This window comes from Oryctolagus cuniculus, chromosome 6 (genome assembly GCF_051225735.1).
Source record: "Oryctolagus cuniculus isolate XC-2025 breed Fujian yellow rabbit chromosome 6, ASM5122573v1, whole genome shotgun sequence".
NCBI classification, from domain to species: Eukaryota; Metazoa; Chordata; class Mammalia; order Lagomorpha; family Leporidae; genus Oryctolagus; species Oryctolagus cuniculus.
In genome coordinates this window covers 86,127,308-86,150,217 of record NC_142872.1, presented here as the reverse complement: position 1 = coordinate 86,150,217, position 22,910 = coordinate 86,127,308, and the positions used below count along the sequence as shown (strand labels likewise).

General features: G+C 44.8%; 1 protein-coding gene across 1 annotated transcript in view; it reads left to right on the top strand.

The window, feature by feature from the left end:
- The window catches only part of CA8 (carbonic anhydrase 8 (inactive)), a 125,518-nt gene that overhangs the window by 65,280 nt on the left and 37,328 nt on the right, over positions 1 to 22,910 (top strand). Inside the window, exons 5-7 of the mRNA XM_051843756.3 lie at positions 7,051 to 7,113; positions 18,079 to 18,127; positions 19,477 to 19,589. Of these exons, the coding sequence (XP_051699716.1) occupies positions 7,051 to 7,113; positions 18,079 to 18,127; positions 19,477 to 19,589 (225 nt within the window). The remainder of the gene's footprint in view (positions 1 to 7,050; positions 7,114 to 18,078; positions 18,128 to 19,476; positions 19,590 to 22,910) is intronic.

The window sequence follows — 22,910 nt, the reverse complement described above, 5'->3', positions numbered from 1 at the left end:
TCCAAAGCCAGGAACCAGGAGCTCCTTCTGGGTCTCTCCTGTGGGTGCAGGGGCCCAAACACTTGGGCCATCTTTCACTGCTGTCCCAGGCCATAAGAGAGCTGGATCAGAAGGGGAGCAACTGGGACTCAAACTGGCACCCATTTGGGATGCCAGCACTGCAGGTGGTGGCTTTACCCGCTACACCACAGTGCCAGCCCCTCACACAGTGGTTTAACCTGAGCAGTCAGGATTAGAAACCAGGTCTTCAACTATGTGGGATTCTGGGCTGCTTCTGGATAACTATAAATTAGAGCATGAATGTCAGCAAGGAGTCTTCAGTCATTTAGTTTCCCAAAGAGAGTTGGGTCACAGACTCTTTTATTTATTTATTTATTTTTATTTATTTATATTTATTTATTTATTTTGGACAGAGTTAGACAGTGAGAGAGAGACAGAGAGAAAGATCTTCCTTCCATTGGTTCACCCCCCAAATGGCCGCTATGGCCGGTGTGCTGTGCCGATCCGAAGCCAGGAGCCAGATGCTTCTTCCTGGTCTCCCATGTGGGTGCAGGGCCCAAGGACTTGGGCCATCCTCCACTGCCTTCCCGGGCAACAACAGAGAGCAGGACTGGAAGAGGAGCAACTGGGACAGAATCTGGCGCCCCAACCAGGACTAGAACCTGGTGTGCCGGCGCCACAGGCAGAGGATTAGCCTAGTGAGCTGCGGCGCTGGCCAAACTCTTGAATTTAATGTTTTTGTGGCATAGATATCAAGAGTGTTATTAATTGCAATACATACAACTGAGATTATTTATGTGTCAATTTTTAGAGATTTTGTTCATTTATTTGAAAGTGTTACAGAGAGAGGGAGAGAGAGAGAGCTTTCATCTGCTGGTTCACTCTCCAAGTGGCTGCAACAGCCAGCACAAAACTAGGCTAAAGCCAAGAGCTTCTTGATCTGCCCTATGGGTGACAGAGGTTGGATCACTTGGGCCATCCTCTGCTGCTTCTCTCAGGTGATTATCAGGGAGTTGGATCAGAAGTGGAGCAGCTAGGACATAAGTCGGTGCTTGTAGGGGATATGAGGAGCCAGTGTGGTGGCATAGTGGGTAAAACCTCTGCCAGCAATACCACCATCCCATTTCGGAGTGCGGGGTTTGAGTCCCAGATGTTCCACTTCCAATGTGGTACTCCTACTGACATGCCTTGGCAAGCAATGGAGGATGGCTCGAGTACTGGAGCACCTGCCTTCTAGGTGGGAGACCGGGATGGATTTCCAGGCTTTTGGTTTGGCCTGGGCCAACCCCGGCTCTTTTGTCCATTTGGGAATGAACCAGTGAATGGAAGATTCCTTTTCTCTATCTCTTTCCTGCCCTTCATCACTCTGCTTGACAAATAAATAAATACATAAAAAATTTTTTTTAATGTACAATAGTGTTGACTAAAGTATTCATCAGGAGCTAATTGAAAAAAATTGGTTATAAATTATTGTGTCTTGAGATTTTATATTTTGTGGGTAAAGAAAACACAAAATCTACAGATATAGATAAATTTTAAAAAGATAGAATTTTAAAAAGAGCAAATCCTTGTATTTTTAAAGTGAATCATCTCCTCTTTGTTTCATGGCTTTTTTCACAGTCAGGGGCCTATAATCCTTCCACTTTTTTTTTTTTTTAACTGTTTTATGTAAGTAGACTAGGATAACAAAATAGCCATGAAAAATGTTTTTAATTATACATTTTGATAATCTTTAATAAATTGAAGGAATATTATTAAAGACCACAATTTAACTTCAAAAAGTTAATGAAGCATTTAATTTGAGGTGATAAAGGGCAATATCTTCTTATTAAAACAATAAGAATAAGGGTGAATATTTGACCTGGTGGTTAGTATGCCACTTGGGGTGCCCATGTCTTTATCATAGGGCTTAGGCTTTAGTCTTGGCTATGGTCCTAATTCCAGTTTCCTGCTAATGCACACCCTGGGTGACTGCAGTTGATGGCTCAAGTAGTTGGGTCTTTGTCATGCACATTGGAAACCAGGGTTGAGCTCCAAGCTCTTGGCTTCAGACTTGTCCAGGTCTCGTTGTTGCATTCATTTGGGAAGTGAACTAGTGAGTGGATGTGTGAGCTCCTTCTGCCTCACTCAAAGAAATAAAATAATAAATAGAAAATAGTAAAATTAAGACAGCAAATAAACAAGTAGTCTTGTATAAAAGGGGAGGGAACGTACTAGCCTCATCTTTGGAGTTGAGACTCAATAAATGCTTGGGACTGGAACCAGATGTGATCACTCAGTACTTCCCCTAATTGCTTGCTCACAGACAGCAGGTGATGTGGGCTAATGGTGCCCTAGACTGAAATCCAGCCTCTTGGAACCAAAATCTGTGTTTCCTGGAATAAGCTGTGTTGCTGTAGGCCAAGGAAAGCCACAAGAGCATGAGTCTGGTGTGAAGAACATTTCAGGTCTAGGTGAAGACGACTGTCTCAGGAGAGAGTCAGTTTACAGAAAGTATAAGAGCAAAACATCACGAGGGAAGGAAGGGCTGATGACAAATGTGAGACATGCAGGGAGGAGAGGGCTGGAATCCACCCCAGGGTCTGGCAGTTGGTCAGGAGGAGTGGCAAACAGGAGGGGTGGAAGTCAGAGGCAGTGAGTGCGGACTTCTGTCCCTTGAAGCTTGACTGATGGAAGGAAGGACAGATGGGACAAACTCCAGTGGTGCCTTGCAACGAGTCCTTTAGAGCTCTGAGAGCTGCCTATATTTTCATTAGTGCAGATATAGAATTAAAATGCACCAGACAGAAGAGGCATATTTGATGCAGAGAAGTCCTGGAGGAGACGGGAGGGCTTGGCATGAGAGCTTATGAGGGCGGATTAACCTTGGGTAGAAGGGGGCCCACCTTGCTCTGAAATAGAGGCTTAGGCAGAAAGATTGGGCTCCAGTGAGGCCAGCGTGTTGGTGGAAAAGGGCAGGAAATTAGGGAGGCTTGTGCCTGATGGCTTCATGGTCTGAGACATGTAAGGTGCAGTTATTTACTGTGTAAGAGGCGGGTGGGTGTGGAGCTGGGTCCTGAAATAGCCCAGGAGGGGATCATAACAGGCTTGGCCATCCGTGCAGGAGACCCACTTGAGAGTGGGAATCCTGGATTGCAGAGACAGGGTATGATGAACTGTTCTCTCTCCAGGTAGAGGGGGAGAGATTTCTAGCAGATGACTTAGGAGGATAAAGGGTTTAAAGAGTCATGAGTGGTGGAAGAGATGTCATTCACCCTAGCCAGGAGAGTTCAGGAGGAAGCCAAGAGGGGCCCAGGAGCCTTGACTTCTTGTGAAGAATAGGAGGGAAGTGAGAAGAAGGTGGGGAGAGAGCTGGATGGGTGAGACGGGGTAGCCGGAGAAAGATCTGCAAAGTTGAATGAAAGCAAAAGCAAGGAGTGTTTTTAGGATGGCTTTGTTGCGCTGGAATTGAACTGAGAGCTGTGGGCTCAAGGGAGGAGAGACTTAGGCCAGGGAGGGGCGGGTCTCCCACATGCTTGAAAAGCCCTCAGGGTGACAGCAGGAGTTAATGCTGGGGAGGGGCTGACCAGAAGGACCCGTGAGTGGCAAGGAGGGCATGGCATCATCAGAGGAAGATGGCCTTGTGTGTGTGGCTCAGAGAGTAGCAGACTGAAGTTTGACAACCCTGACTTCAGCTTTCAGTCCTGCTTCCCCTTCCCTCGGAGCTGCAGACCCAAGGGGGTTCCCATAGACCAAGAGGTGGTGGGAGAGCCTGTGAAAGACACAGAATGGTCCTGTCCCAGAGAGCAAGGCGGAAATCAGGCCAGAGTGAGCTAGCAGTGAAGGTGGGCCAGGGCCGGGATTCTGGGAGGAAGACTGCGAAGTTGAGAGGTAAGGAATGAATTGGTCTCACGATTCCTGGTTGTCTCCTTCCTGGCTCCAGGTTGTGTTGTTGCTTGAACTGCCGCAGGAGCAGTTGGGGGTGTGTGGAGACTATCACCTCTCCTTGTTTTGTGGTGGCTGTAACCTCTTCCTATAAAGATCTGGCCAGGAAGCAAAGGAGAGAGAGTATTAGGTGGAGTTCGTTGCAGGATATGAAGTGTTGCCCACAGAATGAAAATCTTTATAGCGAGCCGGCGCCGTGGCTCAATAGGCTAATCCTCCACCTTGCGGCGCCGGCACACCGGGTTCTAGTCCCGGTTGGGGCGCCGGATTCTGTCCCGGTTGCCCCTCTTCCAGGCCAGCTCTCTGCTATGGCCAGGGAGTGCAGTGGAGGATGGCCCAGGTGCTTGGGCCCTGCACCCCATGGGAGACCAGGAAAAGCACCTGGCTCCTGGCTTCTGCCATCGGATCAGCGCGGTGCGCCGGCTGCAGCGGCGGCCATTGGAGGGTGAACCAACGGCAAAGGAAGATCTTTCTCTCTCTGTCTCTCTCTCACTGTCCACTCTGCCTGTCAAAAATAAAAAAAAAAAAAAAAATCTTTATAGCTAGGAGGCAGTAATAATTAAGTGCTACTTTATGTAGAAATCTATATTTGATGCTGTGTGATGTTTGATGAAGAGTGATAATGGATGCTGTTAATTGAATTGCAGCGTACCAGACCCAACTCTAAGTTCCTTGTGTGATTTAATCTTCAGCCCTGTCACTTTTGTCCTCCTCACTGCATAGGTAGCTATAGAAGGAAGGACTTAGAAGTTAAGTAAACTTGCCCAAGGTCACACAGCTAATAATTGGTGATGTCAGGATCAGAGCCCAAGCAGACCAATGCAAGGAGCTTGTTATGGTACCACTGTTATGTGGCCTTGCAGGGTTCAGATGTGGACTCTTCACAGTGTGCAGTCTGACAGGTGTGCACGCAAGGAGTCAGAGGCACAGGCATCCAATGCCGCATTGTGGTTCAGTGAGTAAGGTAAATAACCGTTCACTTCTGCTAAGCCTGGGTGAAGCCAAGGTGCAGCCTGTCTCAGATCCAGGCTCCTGGGTTCATGGGTGTTTATAGTGGTTTTTTTTTTTTTTAAACTTTTGAAAATTCACTTTCTGTTTTCAGAGCCTGTCTCAAAAATTCCAAGTACTAGGAAAATAATTGAAGTCAGGATTATTTTGAGCTGATGGGCCCAATTTAGGTTGTTTGTTTCTCTCTCTCTCTCTCTCTCACTCACTCTCTCTCTCATTTGAAAGAAAGAGTAAGCAGGAGAGAGAGAGAGAGAGAGAGAGAGAAAGAGAGAGAGAGAGAGAGGGTTTCCCCATCTACTTGTTCACTCCCCAAATGCCACAGTAGACCCCTCACTAGAACTAAAGCCAGGAACCCAGTTCAGATCTCCCACTTGGGTGGCAGGAATGCAGTCACTTGAGCCATCACTGCTACCTCCCAGAAAGCGAGACTCAGGAGCTGGAGTTGGGAACTGAACTGAGGTGTTCTGATATGGGATGCAGGCCTCTTAACCAGTGTTATAACCGCTAGGCCTAGCATCTGCCTCCTCTCTTCTTTTTGGTGCCGGTTCACTTAGCATGCTTCACATCTAGCTAGCACTGGGAGAAACAGAATCTGTATAGGTTGGCAGCTCCTCCAGCTTCTTATAGGTATTTCTCCAAAAATTTATGTGGAAAAAGGAAAGCAAACGCAAACTGTGATTGTTTATCTGAGGTCATAAATGTTCTCTGCTGTTCCTCTCCATCATCATCTTGGGCCACTGAAAGTTGGTGGAAAAAGTAGAAGTCAGATTGAACTTAGAACTTCTAAGGTTAAAAATGCTAATTGTTAAATGTGTTGATAAAGTCTTAAATTTCTTTGGTGCATTTTGTTTCAAATAGAAGGGTATGCAAAGCATATTCTTGCTTAAGAATAAAAAGTTGGGTATAGAATTATAAGTAGAGGTGATCAAATGTCCTGATTTTGGTAACTTTACATATCCATTTTTCTGAGTTAGTGAGATTTTTAAAACATTGCTAAAAATCTTTGTAACAGTATTCTGTAGATGCCAAAGGTAAAAATGCCAAAGGTAAAACAATTGAGCATGCCCAGAGCTTTATTTATTTATTTGGAACACAGAGTGAAGAGTGGCAGAGAGATAGAGGCTGGGAGGAAGAGGTGAGGGTGAGAGAGACAGAGAGAGAAAAAGAGGGCCTGAGATTCCCTCTGCTGGTTCACTCCCCACACGACCATGGCAGCCAGGGCTGGACCAGGCTGAAGCCAGGAGCCAGAAACTCTATCTGGGTCTCCTGCATGGGTGGCAGGGTCCCAAGCACTTAAGCCATCATCTGTGGCTCCCCAGGTGGATTAGCATGGACCTGGATGAGAAGTGGAGGAGCTGGAACTTGAACCAGCACTCCCATATGAGATGCAGGCATTGCACGCAGTGGCCTAACCTGCTACACCACAATGACTGTCCCGAGTATTGTTTTTTTTTTTTTTATTTTTTTTTTATTTTTATTTTTTATTTTTTTGACAGGCAGAGTGGACAGTGAGAGAGAGAGACAGAGAGAAAGGTCTTCCCTTGCCGTTGGTTCACCCTCCAATGGCCGGCGCGGCCGGCGCGCTGCGGCCGGCACACTGCGCTGATCCAATGGCAGGAGCCAGGTACCTCTCCTGGTCTCCCATGGGGTGCAGAGCCCAAGCACTTGGGCCATCCTCCACTGCACTCCCGGGCCATAGCAGAGAGCTGGCCTGGAAGAGGGGCAATCGGGACAGAATCCGGCGCCCCAACCGGGACTAGAACCCGGTGTGCTGGTGCTGCAGGCGGAGGATTAGCCTAGTGAGCCACGGCACTGGCCCTGAGTAGTTTTAATTCAGAAATATTCTTTACGTTTATACTTAACAGTAACTTAAGATTTGATATCTACAGCCCAGTGAGTGGTATTCATGCACAGCAAGATGAATTTAGAATGGATTCTTGGGTGTTCCGTATCAAAGACTTGTATTGTGTTAACTGAACAGCTTTGTTCTTTTAGTAGATGCTGACCTGGTTCTAGTCATTTAATCCCTCTAGAGGGACAGACCCTCGATTCTGTTAGCTGCTTTGAGTAATGCCTGAGTGTTTAACAATGCTGTGGTTTCTGCTTTATGCATTTCAGATAGGGAAGGAGCACGTAGGCCTGAAGGCTGTGACCGAGATCCTTCAAGATATTCAGTATAAGGTGAGTTGTTATTTAAAAAACAATAGAAATACAGGTCATATTCAGGGTCCCCAAGACCATCCATAAGCTTGATAATTCACAGAAGGATTCACAGGTCTCAGAAAAGCTGCTTTACATAGAGTTTTTTTTTTTAATTTATTTGAAAGGCAAAGTTACAGAGAGGCAGAGACAGAGAGACAGAGAAGTCTTCCATCTGCTGGCTCACTCCTGAAAGAGCCACAATGGCCGGAGATAGGCTGATCCGAAACCAGGAGCCAGGAGCTTTCTGTGGGACCCTCACACAGGTGCAGGGGCCCAAGGACCTGGTTTATCTCCTACTGCTTTTCCAGGGCATAGCAGAGAGCTGAATTGGAAGTGGAGCAGCTGGGACTTGCAAACTGGTGTCCACATGGGATGCTGACACTACAGGTGGCGGCTTTACCCACTGTGCCACAGCGCCGGCCCATCTGTTTAGGGTTTATTACAGGGCAGGATTACTGACCCAAATCAGCAAAGGAAGAAGGCACATGGGGCAAAGTCTGGCAAAGAACAGGTGCAGATTTCCTTGAAGTTAACCAGGTAGTTGCCTTGGGATACCCTCTTTCCCCTAGCAATGGCCTGAAGTGTTCCACCCAGGGAAGCTCACCTAGGGATTTTATTAGAGATCAGTCATGCAGGTGCAAAGTACCTGCATAACTGCCCTCAACTTCTTGAACTCTAGCAAATCACACCCCTTCCCCAGTTATCCACCATGAATCACACTATCAGAATGAACAAACCTGGTACAGAATGAAGGGCCACCATAAAACACACCAAATGCCGGAGTAAGGGAAAGGTTTATTGTCGGGGGTGGGGGAACCTGACAGGAGGGAGGGGGAGAGTGAGAAAAAAAGAGAGCCTATGCAGGAGTACAGGCCTGGTTATAGCCTTACAGAGATGAGGGAGTGAGAGCACTCAATCCTGTTAGAGTGGAGGTAGAGTTGACGCTTGTGGTTGGGTCATTTGGTCACCTGACTCTTAGTAAGCCAGGCTGGGTCCTGGAGAGGCTGAACTCAGTGTACAAGATGGCGACTGGGCCAGAGCGCAAGATGGCATCTGGGGCTTGAGATGGTGCCATTTCACTTACATTCCCCCCTTTTGTTTTGTATAAAGCAAGTGTTGTATGGGATTATATCTGCCCCAAAAGCTCAGGACCAGTGGAGGGATGATGATCTATCTTCTAGAGCTGCTTCCTGATGACATGGGGCAATGAGTTATTCTCTACTGGTGGGGTGACGTCTCAAGTTGTGATCTCCAGGGTGGGGAGCCAAGTATATCCCTGTAGCAGCATTTTTAGTTGACTGCCTGGTTGGTTCCATTATCACCTCTGATAAACACTTAAAGAGACAAAATAGTATAAAACCCAGACTGAGAATAGCAGCCAATGGTCCTTGGAGTGGCATTGACCAAGAGGTGATAGGGCTCCATAGGGAGGAAGAGAGGAGAGGCTCTCTGGACCCTAGGACAGACTGTATAATAGATGTGGCAATTTGTTGGAGCTTTTTAACATTTTGTTCTGCCTGGCCCAATTGATTAACATAATAGCAATATTATTCTTCCAGAAAAAAATACAAATTTCAGCCGTTATAAGGTCCAGAGCTCATCTGTTTTGTAACACTACATCCACCAGTGAGGAGATCTGATTTTAGAGGTCCCTAATAGCATCTGCCAAAGCTTCAGTGGATCTGGTGACCTCCTCCTGTAGTTGTTGGAGTTGTTCTTGGAATCAGTTAGTAGACATAACGTTGTGGCCTAGAGCAGTTCCTGAGACCACCACCGAAGAGAGGGAAGCTGCAAAGCTGGTTCCAACCAAGATTGGAAGAAAGATTGCTTGTCTCTTGTGGGTAGAGGGATTAATCTGTAAAAGGACCTGTGAGTACTTATATAATGTTAGATGGGGGGATAGAATCACTAACACATGGACCGGGTGTGGAGCTGTTGATACAGGTGTATAAGGTATAATTACAAAGAAATGAAGTTCTAGGTGGACTAGACAGGGAAGCTGTGGGAGTGCTGGTTATATTGCTGACGCAGGGAATGTTATGTGGCATAAACTTATTGGGTTGTTTTGTTATGTTAGTAATCCAACATGCTGCACCTTGTCCTCCTGAATGTAGAGGAAGATGACCAATGATTTTCTGAGGATTGAGAATAGAGGAGTTTATAGAAGCAGAAACATTAGTGAGTAGGGTTGTAGTAATGGGAGGTTCCCAAATGGGAGCACATATAAAGCATTGCTGTTGGTAAAGGACTTAGGATAAAGAATTGGGTAGTTGATAAAGTAGGGTGAGAGACATATTGATGAGTTGTAGCCACGTCAACCCAATTACATGAGCAGACCTGAGCAAAATCAAAGCACGGAGTGATAGGGCCTGCACAGCCCATGATGGGGCAGAAGGTTGTGTTCAGTAATTTAGCAGGAGTAGAAATGGTGTAAATCTGAAATTGTCACATGTAACATGTTCTAGAGGCTAGTGTGGATGCAGAACAGACACAAAAGGGCAGAAGAGATGGGAGTATTGGGAAGTTCATCGTGGTGTGTGGAAGAGGCAATGAGACAATAAGAGAAGGTACAGCAAAGTGTAGATCTCAAAGGGAGTGGAGTCTGAGGAGGTTCCCTGGAGATGTAAATCTTCAATATCTGAAAGGAGTCAGGAGGGGTGGATGGGCGGAGTGTGTTTGCTATTCTTCCCACAGAAGTTGTAGGAAGAGTTGATAGCGGTATGAGAGAAGATCAGTACTTATCCAGTGTTGGAAATGGTGGGTGGCTGGATGGTCACTGTTTCTTGGAGGTGAGTTCATTAAGCACAGAAGAGTCTGAGTTTGAGGAGCTTGAGTCCAGGTAAACTTGGCTGTGAGTCACCCTGTGGGAGTAACTGTATAATGGGGGAGGGGGATGCTTAAGGTGGGAGAAGTGGACCCAGTGGGGGTTCCCTGTAAGTTTGCTGCTGTGGGAGTAGTGAGAATCACCCGGTAAGGTCTGGTCCATTTAGCTTGTGGCTTAGTGGGAGGAGAAGACAAGGAGTGGCGTGAGGAGGACAGGTAGACCTCACCTCTCACTGTAACAGGACGGAGGCTGTCTGAGGTAGTTGGACCTGGAGCTGGGCAGTAGGTGTCTGTATATTTCCATAACTCTCTTCGAAGATATTTGAGGAGAGATGAGAGTAGCTGGGGCAGCAGGAGTGGAGATTGAGAGTGTGTAGCCGGAGGAACCAAGGGACGTCCATACATCAATTCAAAAGGCAGAATATTGAGAGGTTTTTTCAGAAAGGTCCTCATACAGAGCAGAGACAATGGGAGAAGTTTAGTCCAGGCCAAGTGAAGCTTGAGATAGAGCTTGGTCAGAGCATTTTTCAGTATATGATTTGTCCTTTCTACTTTTCCCTGGGGGTGATAAGGGGTATGAAAATGCCAGGGGATGTTAAATGCCTTGGTAAGTAGCTGAGTTATCTGGGATGTAAATTTGATACCACAGTCTGACTGGAGACCCCAAAGTGGGGAACAATCACCTGAAGTAGGCTGTTGGAAACTGTTAGTGCCCATTTGTTAGTAGTTGGAAAGACCTTGACCCACCCAGAGAAGGTATCTACCAGTACCAAGAGATATTGAAAGCACCGTACATTGGGCATATGGGTAAAGTCAATCTGCCAGTCAGAGGCTGGCAGGTGTCCTCTGGCTTGATGGGAAGGGAAGGGTGGGGGATAGAGGTTTGAGTCAGGATTTGTTTTTTCATGTATGGAATATGACAAGATGAGTTGTTGGAGATATTTGGTATCTTCTGGTATAAGTTTGTTTGACAAACGATAATAAAGAAGAAATGTTGGGATGAAACAAATGGTGGAGGTAGAATAAGATGGCTTGAGTGGAGAGCTGTTGGGATTGTTGGTTTGGAGGGTGGTTAATCAGCACAGAGGATGAAGTAGAGGGCGAGCTGGAGGAAAAGGAAGACAGTGCTGCCTGATGAGCCGCCTGATCTGCCCTGTTATTACCGGCTGTGATAAGAGTCGTCAGTCTGATGAGCCTCAGAGTGGACTAGTCTGATTTGTGTTGGAAGACGGGCTGCTTCTAAGAGAGGGGTTATGAATGTAGCATTGGAGATGGCTGTCCCCTTAGTGGTAAGAAGGCCCTGTCCCACATTGCTGTGTAGGATAGGAGGACATCTAAAGTGTATATTTTATGTCAGTATACACAGTGATGGTTTTATTTTTTGCCAGGATAAAGGCATGGGTTAGAGCATAAAGCTCAGCCTGTTGATTAGTAGTATTGAAAGGGAGTGGTCCTACCTTCACTGTATTGGTGGTTGATACCACAGTATACCCTGCCCTTTTTATTCCCTCATGAAAGATGGAGCTACCATTTGTGAAGCAGACTAGAGTAGGGTTAACAAGGGACCCTCCTGGATATTTGAGGGATGAGGTGGTAAGTGTTCGATATTCTCAATGCAGGAGTGAACAGGAGCCGAGTGATCAGGAGATGGAGGAGGAGAGGGAAGGAGAGTAGTTGGGTTAAGGGGAGGACAAGGTTTAAAAGTGAGGGTCCTGGGGCCGGCGCCATGGCTCACTTGGTTAATCCTCTGCCTGCGGTGCCAGCATCCAATGTGGGCAACAGGTTCTAGTCCAGGTTGCTTCTCTTCCAGTCCAGCTCTCTGCTGTGGCCCGGGAAGGCAGTGGAGGATGGCCAAGTGCTTGGGCCTCTGCACCTGCATGGGAGACCAGGAGGAAGCACGTGGCTCCTGGCTTCGGATCAGCACAGCGTGCCAGCTGTAGAGGCCACTTTGGGGGTGAACCAATGGAAGGAAGACCTTTCTCTCTGTCTCTGTCTCTCTCACTGTCTAACTCTGCCTGTCAAAAAAAAAAATAATAAAAAAAGTGAGGGTCCTCAATTAGCACCACCTGAAGGGTCAGAATGTGAGATAGTGGGAGAGACTGGAGGCCTTTGTAAGTTAGAAGTTCTGATAGATGATGTGAGGAAAGAATGATAAGTAGTGAACCCAAAATGAGTTTTTTTGACTCTCGTATGAGAACAGCTTCTGTGGCTAGCATGTGTAAATGGGGCACCCAGCCCTAGACTGTGGGGTCTAATGTTTTTGAGAGATAGGCTTCAGTAGCGAAAGAGGGACCGATTTGATGGCTGAGAACCCCCAGGGCTGTTTCTTGGTTTTCAGTGACATAAATGAGGAGGGATCTGGTGAGCGTAAGGCAGGGCTCCATAGAATACCCCATTGGAGCTTATGATATTGGGAGGTAACTGGGGCTATGAGAGGCTCTGGAAGGATCGCTTGTGGCTTTGTAGAGTGGTCGAGCTAGAAGGGAGTAGTTTGGAATCCATGAATGTAGGAATCCTGCCAGGCGTAGAAAGAAAAGAATTTCTTCTTTAGTAGAAGGAGCTGGGAGGTTAGCTATGATACTCCTTCTGTCTGCAGTGACAGCCTTGTGGGCAGGAATGAGATGTACACCAAGATAGGTACCTCAGATAAGCATACCTGTTCCTTTGTGAAGGCTACCTGATGACCTTTGGCTTCTAGGAAGTTGAAGAGAGTAGCAGTCTGTCATTGGCTATCTATTTTTGAGGGGCTGCAAAGGAGGAGGTTATCGATGTACTGAGAAGAAAGGAGAGGGATAGATCCAGAGTACCTAGATCATTGGCCAATGCCTGACCAAACAGAGTGGGGCTATTCCGGAACCCCTGGGAGGAGTATGGTCCAGGTCAGGTGAGTGGAGACTTGAGCATCAGGATCAGTCCAGGTGAAAAAAAATATGTCCCGAGAGTTAGGATATAGAGGAATGGTAAAAAAAAAATATGCATCCTTTAGATCCAGGATGGAGAAGTGAGATGTGAATGCTGGGATAGAGGAAAGGTGGGTGTATGGATTGGGGACCCCTGGGTGTATGGGTGCTACCACTGGACTAATAAGGCAGAGGTCTTGTACAGACAGAAGGACCCATTAGGTTTTTAACCCTAATATTGATGTGCTATGGGGAGCTAGTCTTTCATAGCAGCCCCTGGAGGAGGAGTTTGGAAACCATAGGCTTTAGACCTTGAAGGCTGAAAAGGGGTAGAGGATACTGTGGCTGGGAAGGAAATGTGGAGGAATCTTGTAACTTTATCTCTATGAGAAGATGATGGGCCACCACCGTAGGGTGACTGGTATCCGATACCAGTCACCCTAGTGACAGTGACAGGGCCTTGAGGTAGGCAGGATGGCTGGGACCCAGTCATTGTGAGAGAGAAGTAGTGAAAAGGGAGGTGAAGGTGGCCTGCAGGACTGGGCCAATGGCCGGAGGGTGAAAACCACCTGAGCACCAAACTGATAGAATATGTCTCTTCCCAGGAGTGGGGTAGGACATTGAGTATAAGGAGAAAAGAGTGGGAAAAGGACATTGTATTAATCATGCAAAACAGGTTGGGGATCTGTAGGGGTGTGTAAGGTTTTCCTTCCAACCTGACTATGGAGGTTGAGATAGTAGAGGTTGGCTGCCAAAACTGGGTAAGGACTGAGAAGGTTGCCCCTGTGTCAATGAGAAAAGAAATTTGCCTACCTGCTATCATCACAGTTACCCTGGGCTCCCACAGAGTGATGGCCATAGTTGGGTAGTGGGAGTCTGGGCTCCTTCAGTTCTCAGTAGCCAGCCCTAAAAGGCCAAACCAGGGCGTAGGTGGGGTGGATGGCCTACTGACTCAACGGGCAAGAGGACAGTCCCCTGCCCAATGGTCCTTTTGGTGACATCTAGGACAAGGATCTGATGGGTCTTGAGGATTGGGGCATAGTTTGACACAATGACCTGTTTGGCTACATTTAAAGCACAACACCAGAGTATTCCTGCAGTCATTGGGACTCCTGTGATTAGCAAGGTTACTGGAGGCATCAGGTTGCTGAAAAGCCTTGGCCGGCATTTGGACTTTTTCCTTTTGGACTCTTTCATCCCTCCCATTGTATACACCTCTAGAATTTCTGCCTGTGGAGTTAATGGGCCCCTCTCAAGCTGCTTTAACTTTGCCTTGATATCAGGGAAACTCTGGTTCGTGAGGAGGCTACAACCTTTGGGAGACTTCGGGTCTAGGTTGGTATACTGGAAGAGAGTCTGTTTGAGGCTCTATAAAAAGGCAGAAGGATTTCCCTTTTTATCTTTAATAACTTCTCCCAGTTTATCATAATTTACAGCCTTTCTGGTGGATTTTTTGAGACCAGCTAATAAGCAGGTAATGAAATGATTTCTGGCCATTATGCCTTTGGGAGAGTTGTAATTCCAACTGGGGTCCTGTTTGGGGACTGCACCTGCTTCTGTGAGGTGGGCAGGGTCGGTCTGATGGGTCTCACAGGTATTGGCGAGGATCCTAAGGACACTGTGAAAAGTCAGATCATAGGACTGGTTTAGATATTGAAACTCTTTAATGTACAGCACTGGATTAGAAGTGAAGGAACCTAGTTTTTATTCAATTTGTAAGCGAGAAAGGAAGGTGGACCCTGACTGTACTGAGATAATGAGAGCCAGGGCAGACAGTGTGAGGTTGTTGAGTGGGAGGTGACTGTGCCGGGTCCTGGGTCAGAAGGGGCTGAGCTGGTGCCTGTGGGTGGGAACGGTAAGGTGGAGGGTAGCCAGGCGGCGGATTATCTGCAGGATTGAAAGTAAAAGAAAGGGGTTTTGGCTCAGGCTCTGGAACTTTGATGGGAACCTTGGAGACTAAGTGGACCTGGGCCAGAGAACATGAGTGCAGAGAGAAGGTTTAGAACGGAGATAGGAGAAAGCCTGAACATAGGGGATTTCCTTCCACTTTCCCAAATGCTCACAGAAATGGTAAAGATCCTGAATAATGTCAGGGTCAAAGTGCTGTTAAGTGGCCATTTGGACTGGTTGTTGAGGTCATACAGGGGCCACGCCTGATTACAGAGAAAGATAAGGCAATGGCATTTGAGGTCTGGGGCCAATTTGAGAGGAACAAGATTGTTTAAGAGACAACCGAGGGGAGAGTCAGATGGAATGTGAGATGAGGAAGCTCCCATAACGACCTGTGGTATCAGACTGGTGGATAGCAGGCATCCCTGAGATCACGCAGTCTGACGTGGAAAGTAAGGGAACAGAGGGTGGGGGTTGTCACCCATGCCCATTGTTGCCCGAGGTGTAAATCCCATGGAGGTTGTCGTGCCTGGTACCAGGACTTCGAGACAAAGCAGAGCAGAACCACAATCCATGGCAGAGATCGCCCTGTCTTACCTCAAGGTTTTGGAAGGCCAACGTGTGGATGGGGACCCCAGAGCATTCGGTGCCAGAGAAGGAGGTCCCTGGGGTGTTTTGTGGTTGGCAGAAATCCAGGATCCTGAAGCTCACATCCCTGAGGGGAGAACAAGGTCGATGGGGGAGCCTGGATCCGAGTCACGGAGTCACGGCACCATTGAAAGGCCATCACAAAACACATCAATAAGGGAAAAGGTTTATTGTGGGGGGTGGGGTTGAGGGTGGGAAACCTGTCAGCCTGGATGAGGAAAGTGATAAAAAGAGAGCCTGTGTGGGAGAGCGGGCCTTGTTATAGCCTTGCAAGTATGAGGGAGTGGCAGCAGCAAATCTCGTTAGAGTGGGGGTGGAGTTGACCCTTATGATCGGGTCATTTGGTCACTTCACTCCTAGTAAGCCAGGCTTGGTCTGGAGAGGGCAAGCTTAATGTACAAGATGGCTGCTGGGCCAGAGCCTAAGATGGCGTCCAGGGCTTGAGGTAGTGCCTCAGATAAGATGGCACAATTTCACTAATCCAGACAACCTACAACCTTAGTCATACAACAACAGGAGTTTACTGTAAGTGTGGGATGGCCAAAGGCCTCATGCACGTAAAAGCATTCTCACTGGGTGGAATATTCCAGAAGCTCACAAGTTATCTCCCAGAAGCTGGCCAATAGCTAGTCCTGAACAGGCTTTCTTTTGGAATGTGCATCATCTGAGCAACCCAGGCCTGCTGAGTTAACCCTTTCCTGGCTGCCTGTCTTAGGAAAATTATGTAAATAAAATGAATAGAAATTTTGGGGACCAGACTGTGGTGTGTTTACATTAAGTAATAATAAACAAGTACACATAAGCCATAAGATAATATGCCAGAGAAGATGATTTAGGTCAATTTCTGCTGCCCAGAACTGGTGGGAAGTCAAGTTCTGTAATAAGCATTACCTTTTATCCCACGTTGAATCACTTGAACCTGAGTGGTATGCCCACCAGAGATACAAAAAAGCAGTTGAGCTTGCTGTAGAAACCACTCACATTCACCAAGCCAATCACTTATAGCAGGGTGGTGGAAGAAAGTAGGTGTTTATTTTGTTCATTCTCAGAGCCTGGAGTTGGGCAGATGTTGCTCAGTTCCTTATAAACCTGGGGTTGAACAGTGTATAACCAGCTTGTATGGAAGTCTCTCATTGGTCCACAGTGCTGTGGCCTTTCATTGACTGACCTGGAATGGATGGGCTAGCATCTTCTTCTGGGCTTGCTGTGATGGCAAAGTGGGCTCTGATCTGTCTGGGGTCCCAAGGCAGATGATTATTACATACTTTGATCAGGGCCCAGGGTTCATGTGAAGCACTTCCAAATGGAGTTTAGCATTAAGATGTTAACTATAGAGATGATAATTGAATTGAGTCTTTATCTGGGGTCTTGTGGGGCTGACTTGACTCGTACACCAATACCTTAATTTAGTGACTTAATCTTTGGTAAGAAGTTGACTTGTAATCATCTAACTAGAGACAGAAATTGCAAGATAAGGAAGAGAGACTAGAGCCTGACAAAGTCTACAAAAAAAGGCATGAAGTATCTGGGCTAGGTTTAAAGCTTGCTTGATTGAGGGGGATTGAAAGGCTCATGGCCAATTCTAAGATCAATCTGGAAATCAAGTTTGATTATCTGTGTACTGGCATGAGCCCATGGCATCTTGAATCTGGCAGAATCTTCACTGAAGAGCCCCAAGAAGGCTCAGAATGAACCCAGCCGCCAGTGGGAAGCCCAGACTAGGCTAGGCAAAGGAAGCTGGTATAAAGGGGTGGGACTTATTTTGACTTACCTTAACCAATAGAAATGGGCTGAGAAAATTTCCCTAATTTCTTCAGCTAGTAGGGTGTCAATTATAGTGAAATACAGGTGGCTGGAGTAGGGGAAGGAATCAAGTGAGCTGGATTCTTTAACATGTTAAATAGTCCCAGGAAGTAAGAAAGAGACTTACTACACTAATGTTCTCTGTTGTTTGTGTCAATAGAGTCATCCCATAAGAGAAATCTGATTCACATGACAGGTCTGTCAGCCTCCAAGACCTGAACAATTGAAATGATGATAATATAATGACCAAACGTAGGGATTGTTGAATAATTGCACAAATATTTCCCTTGGAATTTACTGCTAGATTTGAACAATGTTGATTGGAACAGACTATTTTGATCTGAATTTCAGATCTTCCTTTCAAAAAAGAGGAAGTATGCAGGATAGACCCTGGAGCTGAATTTCCTAATTCAACTGGGCCAAAATGGCAGAATGGGAGCCATGTTGTAATGCCATATGTTGAGGAGCAGAGATCAAAGTAGGCAGAAGGAAAGTCATTTCAAAGGAATTCACGGAGCCAGGGTTCCAGCGTTGCAGACCAAGACATGCAGCCCCAGTCTCTAGTATGAATGTGCTGGGAGCAGAGAAAGTAGCTGACATGAGACAGAAGGACACCATTTGTAAGGTCCACACCAGGAAGTATTGGAAAAATTGAAGTGCAGTAGCAGAGAAAATAGCCATAGATCCATAGTGGGAGTGTCTCCTTGGAGCCAGCCAGTGTTGTTGCAGTGGGAAGACAGAGTGAGACAACCCCCAAGTCTAGGGGACTTGTTGAAATCATTCAGAAAATACTTAAATCTAGATTTTTAACCCTAATAGCATTTTTACTTGAAAATTAGAAATTTCACATTAATGTATAGTGACTATTTTTTGTTTTCAGGGAAAATCCAAAACAATACCTTGCTTTAATCCTAACACTTTACTACCAGGTAAGAAATTATCTGACTGTATAACATGAGTTTTTAACTATGAATATGACCACATTGTTTTCCTCAGAATATATATAAGTTCATACTACTAGTTAATAAAGTGTTTTTTTTTTTTTTTTTTTTTTTTTTTTACAATTTATACCCTCATAGCAGATCCAGTTTCAGATTACTTTAAATGTGGGAGTAAATCATTTGATATAATAAACACTTTGCTACTAGTTCCATTAATCTATGAAGAGCTTTGTTATAATTGTCATTTGTAAATGTCACTACCTCTGTGTAATGTATGAGCATAATAAAATAATCTTAATATACTCTAAGATTTACCTGTGAAATTTTTATTAATATATAGAGATAATTTGGTATCTAATTATATAGGGTTATATCTTCACAGCAATACTATTATTTAGTATTATTCTGATTGTATTTGTGCACAGTTAGTAATTGTGCATTGTATACTTAGAGTAGAATTTGGAGTTGCGGATTGTTTTATATAAAATTTGATTCTTCAGATTTCTGTGCTGAAATTATGTGCTATTTCTTAGAGTTTCAAACAAAATCCAACGGGTTGAGGCATCTGATCCTCTACTTTCTGCATAATTGGTCTATGACAAATCAGTTTCTGTCATATGGTAAACATTCAATCACATTAACAATGAATTCTTCTAGTACAGATCTAAATTATTTCACAAGAGTGATTCATTTTATTTTACCATGATATGATTTTAATATTTTGCTGTCAAAACAACCAATATAGAGGTCACTAGAACTGAAACAGTCCAAACAGAGTTCTTTAAACTAATAGGCTTTGAAGCCAAAGTGCATGGATTTGAATTCTGGCTCTGCAAACTATTAGCGATTGACTTTGGGCAAATTACTAAACCTCTGTGATGTGGTTTGCCTGTCTTAAAAATGGGACTAGAAATAGTATTGCTCTTGTTAGTTTGTTGTGAAGGTTGAAGGAATTAATGTGAAATGCTTAGAACAGTACCTGGCATGTAGTAAACATCCAATAAATATTAGGCATAAACTAGTTAGATAAATCTTTTAATAAAGCAAGAGAAAACCCCAAAACATAGATTTACTTCTGAAGTCATTAAATTTGATAGACATGTATAAAAACCCATTGATAGAAGTCATTGTAAATAGAATGAAGATTCATCATGTTTTTCATCTTTGATTTTCTCCATGATAATTACATTAAGAATATAGATATAAGGCTCTAGTTTAAAAATGACATCCATTGAAAAATGTCATTCTGAAGGTTTGTAATGTTGAAGATTGTTGTTGGAGTCATCAAGATTATTAATTAATTTGCCTTTTCATAATACACCCCTGTGGTTACACAGATCCTCTACTGCGGGATTACTGGGTATATGAAGGCTCTCTTACTATCCCACCTTGCAGTGAAGGTGTTACCTGGATTTTATTCCGATATCCTTTAACCATATCACAGCTACAGGTGAGTATGCTACCTTAAATCTTTCAAAGTCAAGTTCTGAGTTAAAGGTTAAATATTGTTTCTGTAAAAGGAAAACGTCTGTTTTATGTTCTAACTCCCTTTAGATCAGTCATACCATCTCACATAAAGTTAAACGTCTTGAGCCAGTGAAAGCAATTGAAAGGTCAAGGATGAGCAAAACTCAGCGCACGTTTATAGTCTGTATTTTACAAGTTCTTATGGAGTAAGTAGAAGTCACTGAAAGAGCTAAACTTTTGTTTAGTCCAGTTATTCCTTCATGTGGCTCTTCCCAGGCACAGAGACAAGTGTCTGGAAGTAAAGTGAGAATGCTGATTATTTCTGGAAGTCACACATGCGATTTGAAATAGCCTTTCCTTTGTATGCACAGGAGGGAACTAGAAAGCTCTGGATTTGATCACCTACCAGTGGCCTTAGGTGCTACATAAATTCTCTAAACACTTATGCACAGTGGGTGAGAACAAAACTGGAATGAATTGCCACTCGGTTGTTAGTTGTGGAACATGGAGCAATATTTCTAGATAAACAATGATTTTAATATTATAAAAGGTGTATTTTAAATATCTCCTTTCCTTCAGTGATTCATTTAAGGGGTATGTTCTAGAAAGCTGCATTGTTCCTTCACGACCAACCTCAAAAGGCTTGGGCAACTCTCAACACACCAAATTTTCTTTAGTAACTTATTGCTCATTTCTTAAAATCCCCCATCATTGTTGGTATTAAAAAGATCGTTTACTAATTTCTCATTAAAGTCTTCTTTTGTTTGTCCTGAAATACTTAAAATCTTTCTTTCAGCATTTAACAGCCAGATTCAAAGTCAGTGAGGAATACGGATTTTTTCCTCTGGTAAAAATCCGTGGGTCGCACACATGCACAATACCCACCAGCTGCAGACCTACTCATTTCACAGTTGTGTTGGAAGAGTACAAGAGTTTCTGTGACTGGTAGTAATGTTGGAGTGGCTCCTTCTCCCTACCTGTTGCCAGGTGTGTGCACCAGAGCTGCTGTGTTTGCCTCTGCTGACAAGGTGGCAATTGTCCCTGCCAGTACTGGGTGCATACAAAAGAGCTACAGCAGCTGCTACCTGTTTATGTCCAAAATGGCATCTACCCTCTCTCAGCCAGTTGCCAGGCACTGTTATGGAGGGGATGGGGAGAGAGTGATGTGCCTCTTTTCTTTTTCTCTGGGTGAGTGGGCATCCTGTACCCCTCAGGGCTCTGGGCTATACTCAAAGACAGTGTAGTCCATAGGCTGTCTCTCCAGCTGTATCAACAGTGGCATGGGCCGCTGCAGTCTGATCTTATCTTGCTCTCCAAAGCTGGTACTTTCTCAGTTCAGGGCTTCTGGGGTTGTTTGTTGTGTCTGGGCTCTTTGCTGTGTGTCTACACCTTCCGCACAGATCCACAGCATCTCCTCCTTCCGCAGAATCTCCACTGCAGTTTTCCTTCCAATTCTCCCCTGAGAGTGTACTTTCTTCACTTTATCATTATTATTTTTAAACTATTTTCCCCTAGTCTAGAATAGACTGCCTTGTCCCTTATTCTGCCATCTTGGAATCTCCCATACCTTCCATTGAACTCCTCCTAGATGCTCCAGTAAACATTAGGCCATCCAATCAGTTTTCCTTGAGGCTCCTGCCATGGAGAAAGTGCTAATTTCTTTTCAGATTTACCCCATTTCGAACAAGATGCATGAACAAGGGCCAAGGGAGAAGTTGCATAGAATGCTGAATTGAAGGTGAAGGGAACCAAGTGTGAATGCAGACCCAACACTATCTTTCTACAAATTTTATGGGAAAGGCAAGCAGGAATTTAGGGATAATAGAGAATAAAAAAGTGGGTTTTGTTTGGTTTTAAATAAATAGGAGACAATTGAATCTTTGTAGGGATATTGGAAGGAGCCAATGAATACAATAGCCAGTCTCATGAGACCCCCAACTGCTATTACTATTCCCAGTTTTTAGATGAGGAGAGTTAAGTTTAGGGAGATTAATAAAGCTTTGCAGGGGGTAGTGAGAGTGGACTTTGGGATCCACCCAGTCCTGTGTGATATCAGTGATGGAAGCTTAACTATTGTCCCCTTTCAACACTGCAATTCCTTTGAGACCTTCTTTCTATGGAGACCTTGGAATGACCTCAACAGTACTCCAGATTTCTACCTTCTCCTGCATATGTTTTGTGCTCCCTATTGGAGGAGGTTAGTTTCTTTTAGAAATTGTAAATACATAACCAATTAAAGAGGCTGAGGCCCAGTGTACAGATTTAGGGATCATTAACATCAAAGAAGGAATGAAATGACGAAACAAATGGGAACTTAGTAGAGAAAAGAAGATGGGAGGAGACAATCTCTTGGGACACTTCCCTGAAGGCGACCTTCCTTTTAGGAGAAGACTCTTTAAACTGGGCCTCGTGGGAATCACTACTCTGTAATTGCCTTCTGGTTACTCTTGGAGTCCTCTCTCACTGACGTTGTGTTTCTGAAGCATGGAGGGATTCTGGAATAAAAGCAGGCATGTGAAACCATGCTTGCTGCTGGCTGTATCACCCAGATTAGACCATAAGAGACAGCAACTTGAGCTTTCCCTGGCTGGGACTCTGGCTAATACAGTTGCTGCTGTTTTCTGAATGACATATATAAAACATCAAACATGCCTCTGCATTTATGTTTCTTATTATTTGACTCTAGGCCAATGATAGACATTTCCTTGTGATTGGTGAAGATAATACAAATCTTGGCTGTCCAAGTTTCAAAGCACTAAGGCTTACTGTACAGTATATTTTGTGATACTGTGATGTATTTATTGGTCTTTATATGTCATTGACCCTATTAACACAAACAATTTAGTTCATAATTATATAATAATGTGTTATATGTCATAGTCCTATCTTTATTTAATCTTCTCCTGGGAAGATATTAGCATATGGAATTGCTGTTTTGAGATTGATGTAGATAATGTATTCATTAACTCATGCATTAATTAATTTAGCAATTATTGGACATTTATTATGTTCCATGCACTAAATAAGCAAGAGAGGAGGCTGATGTTGTGATTCAGTGGATTAAGCCACTGCCTCCATATTGGAGTCCAGGCTTGAGGGCCAGCTGCACCACTTTGTATCCAGCTCCATGCTAATGCACTTGGGAAAGCAGCAGAAGATGGCCCACGTGTGTGGGTCCCTGCTAGCCACATGAGATGGAGTTCCTGGCTTCTGGCTGCTGCTTGGCCCAGCCCCAGTCATGGTGGCCATTGGAAAGTGAATCAGCAAGTAGAAGCTTTCTCTCTTTCTCTCTCTGTCACTCTGC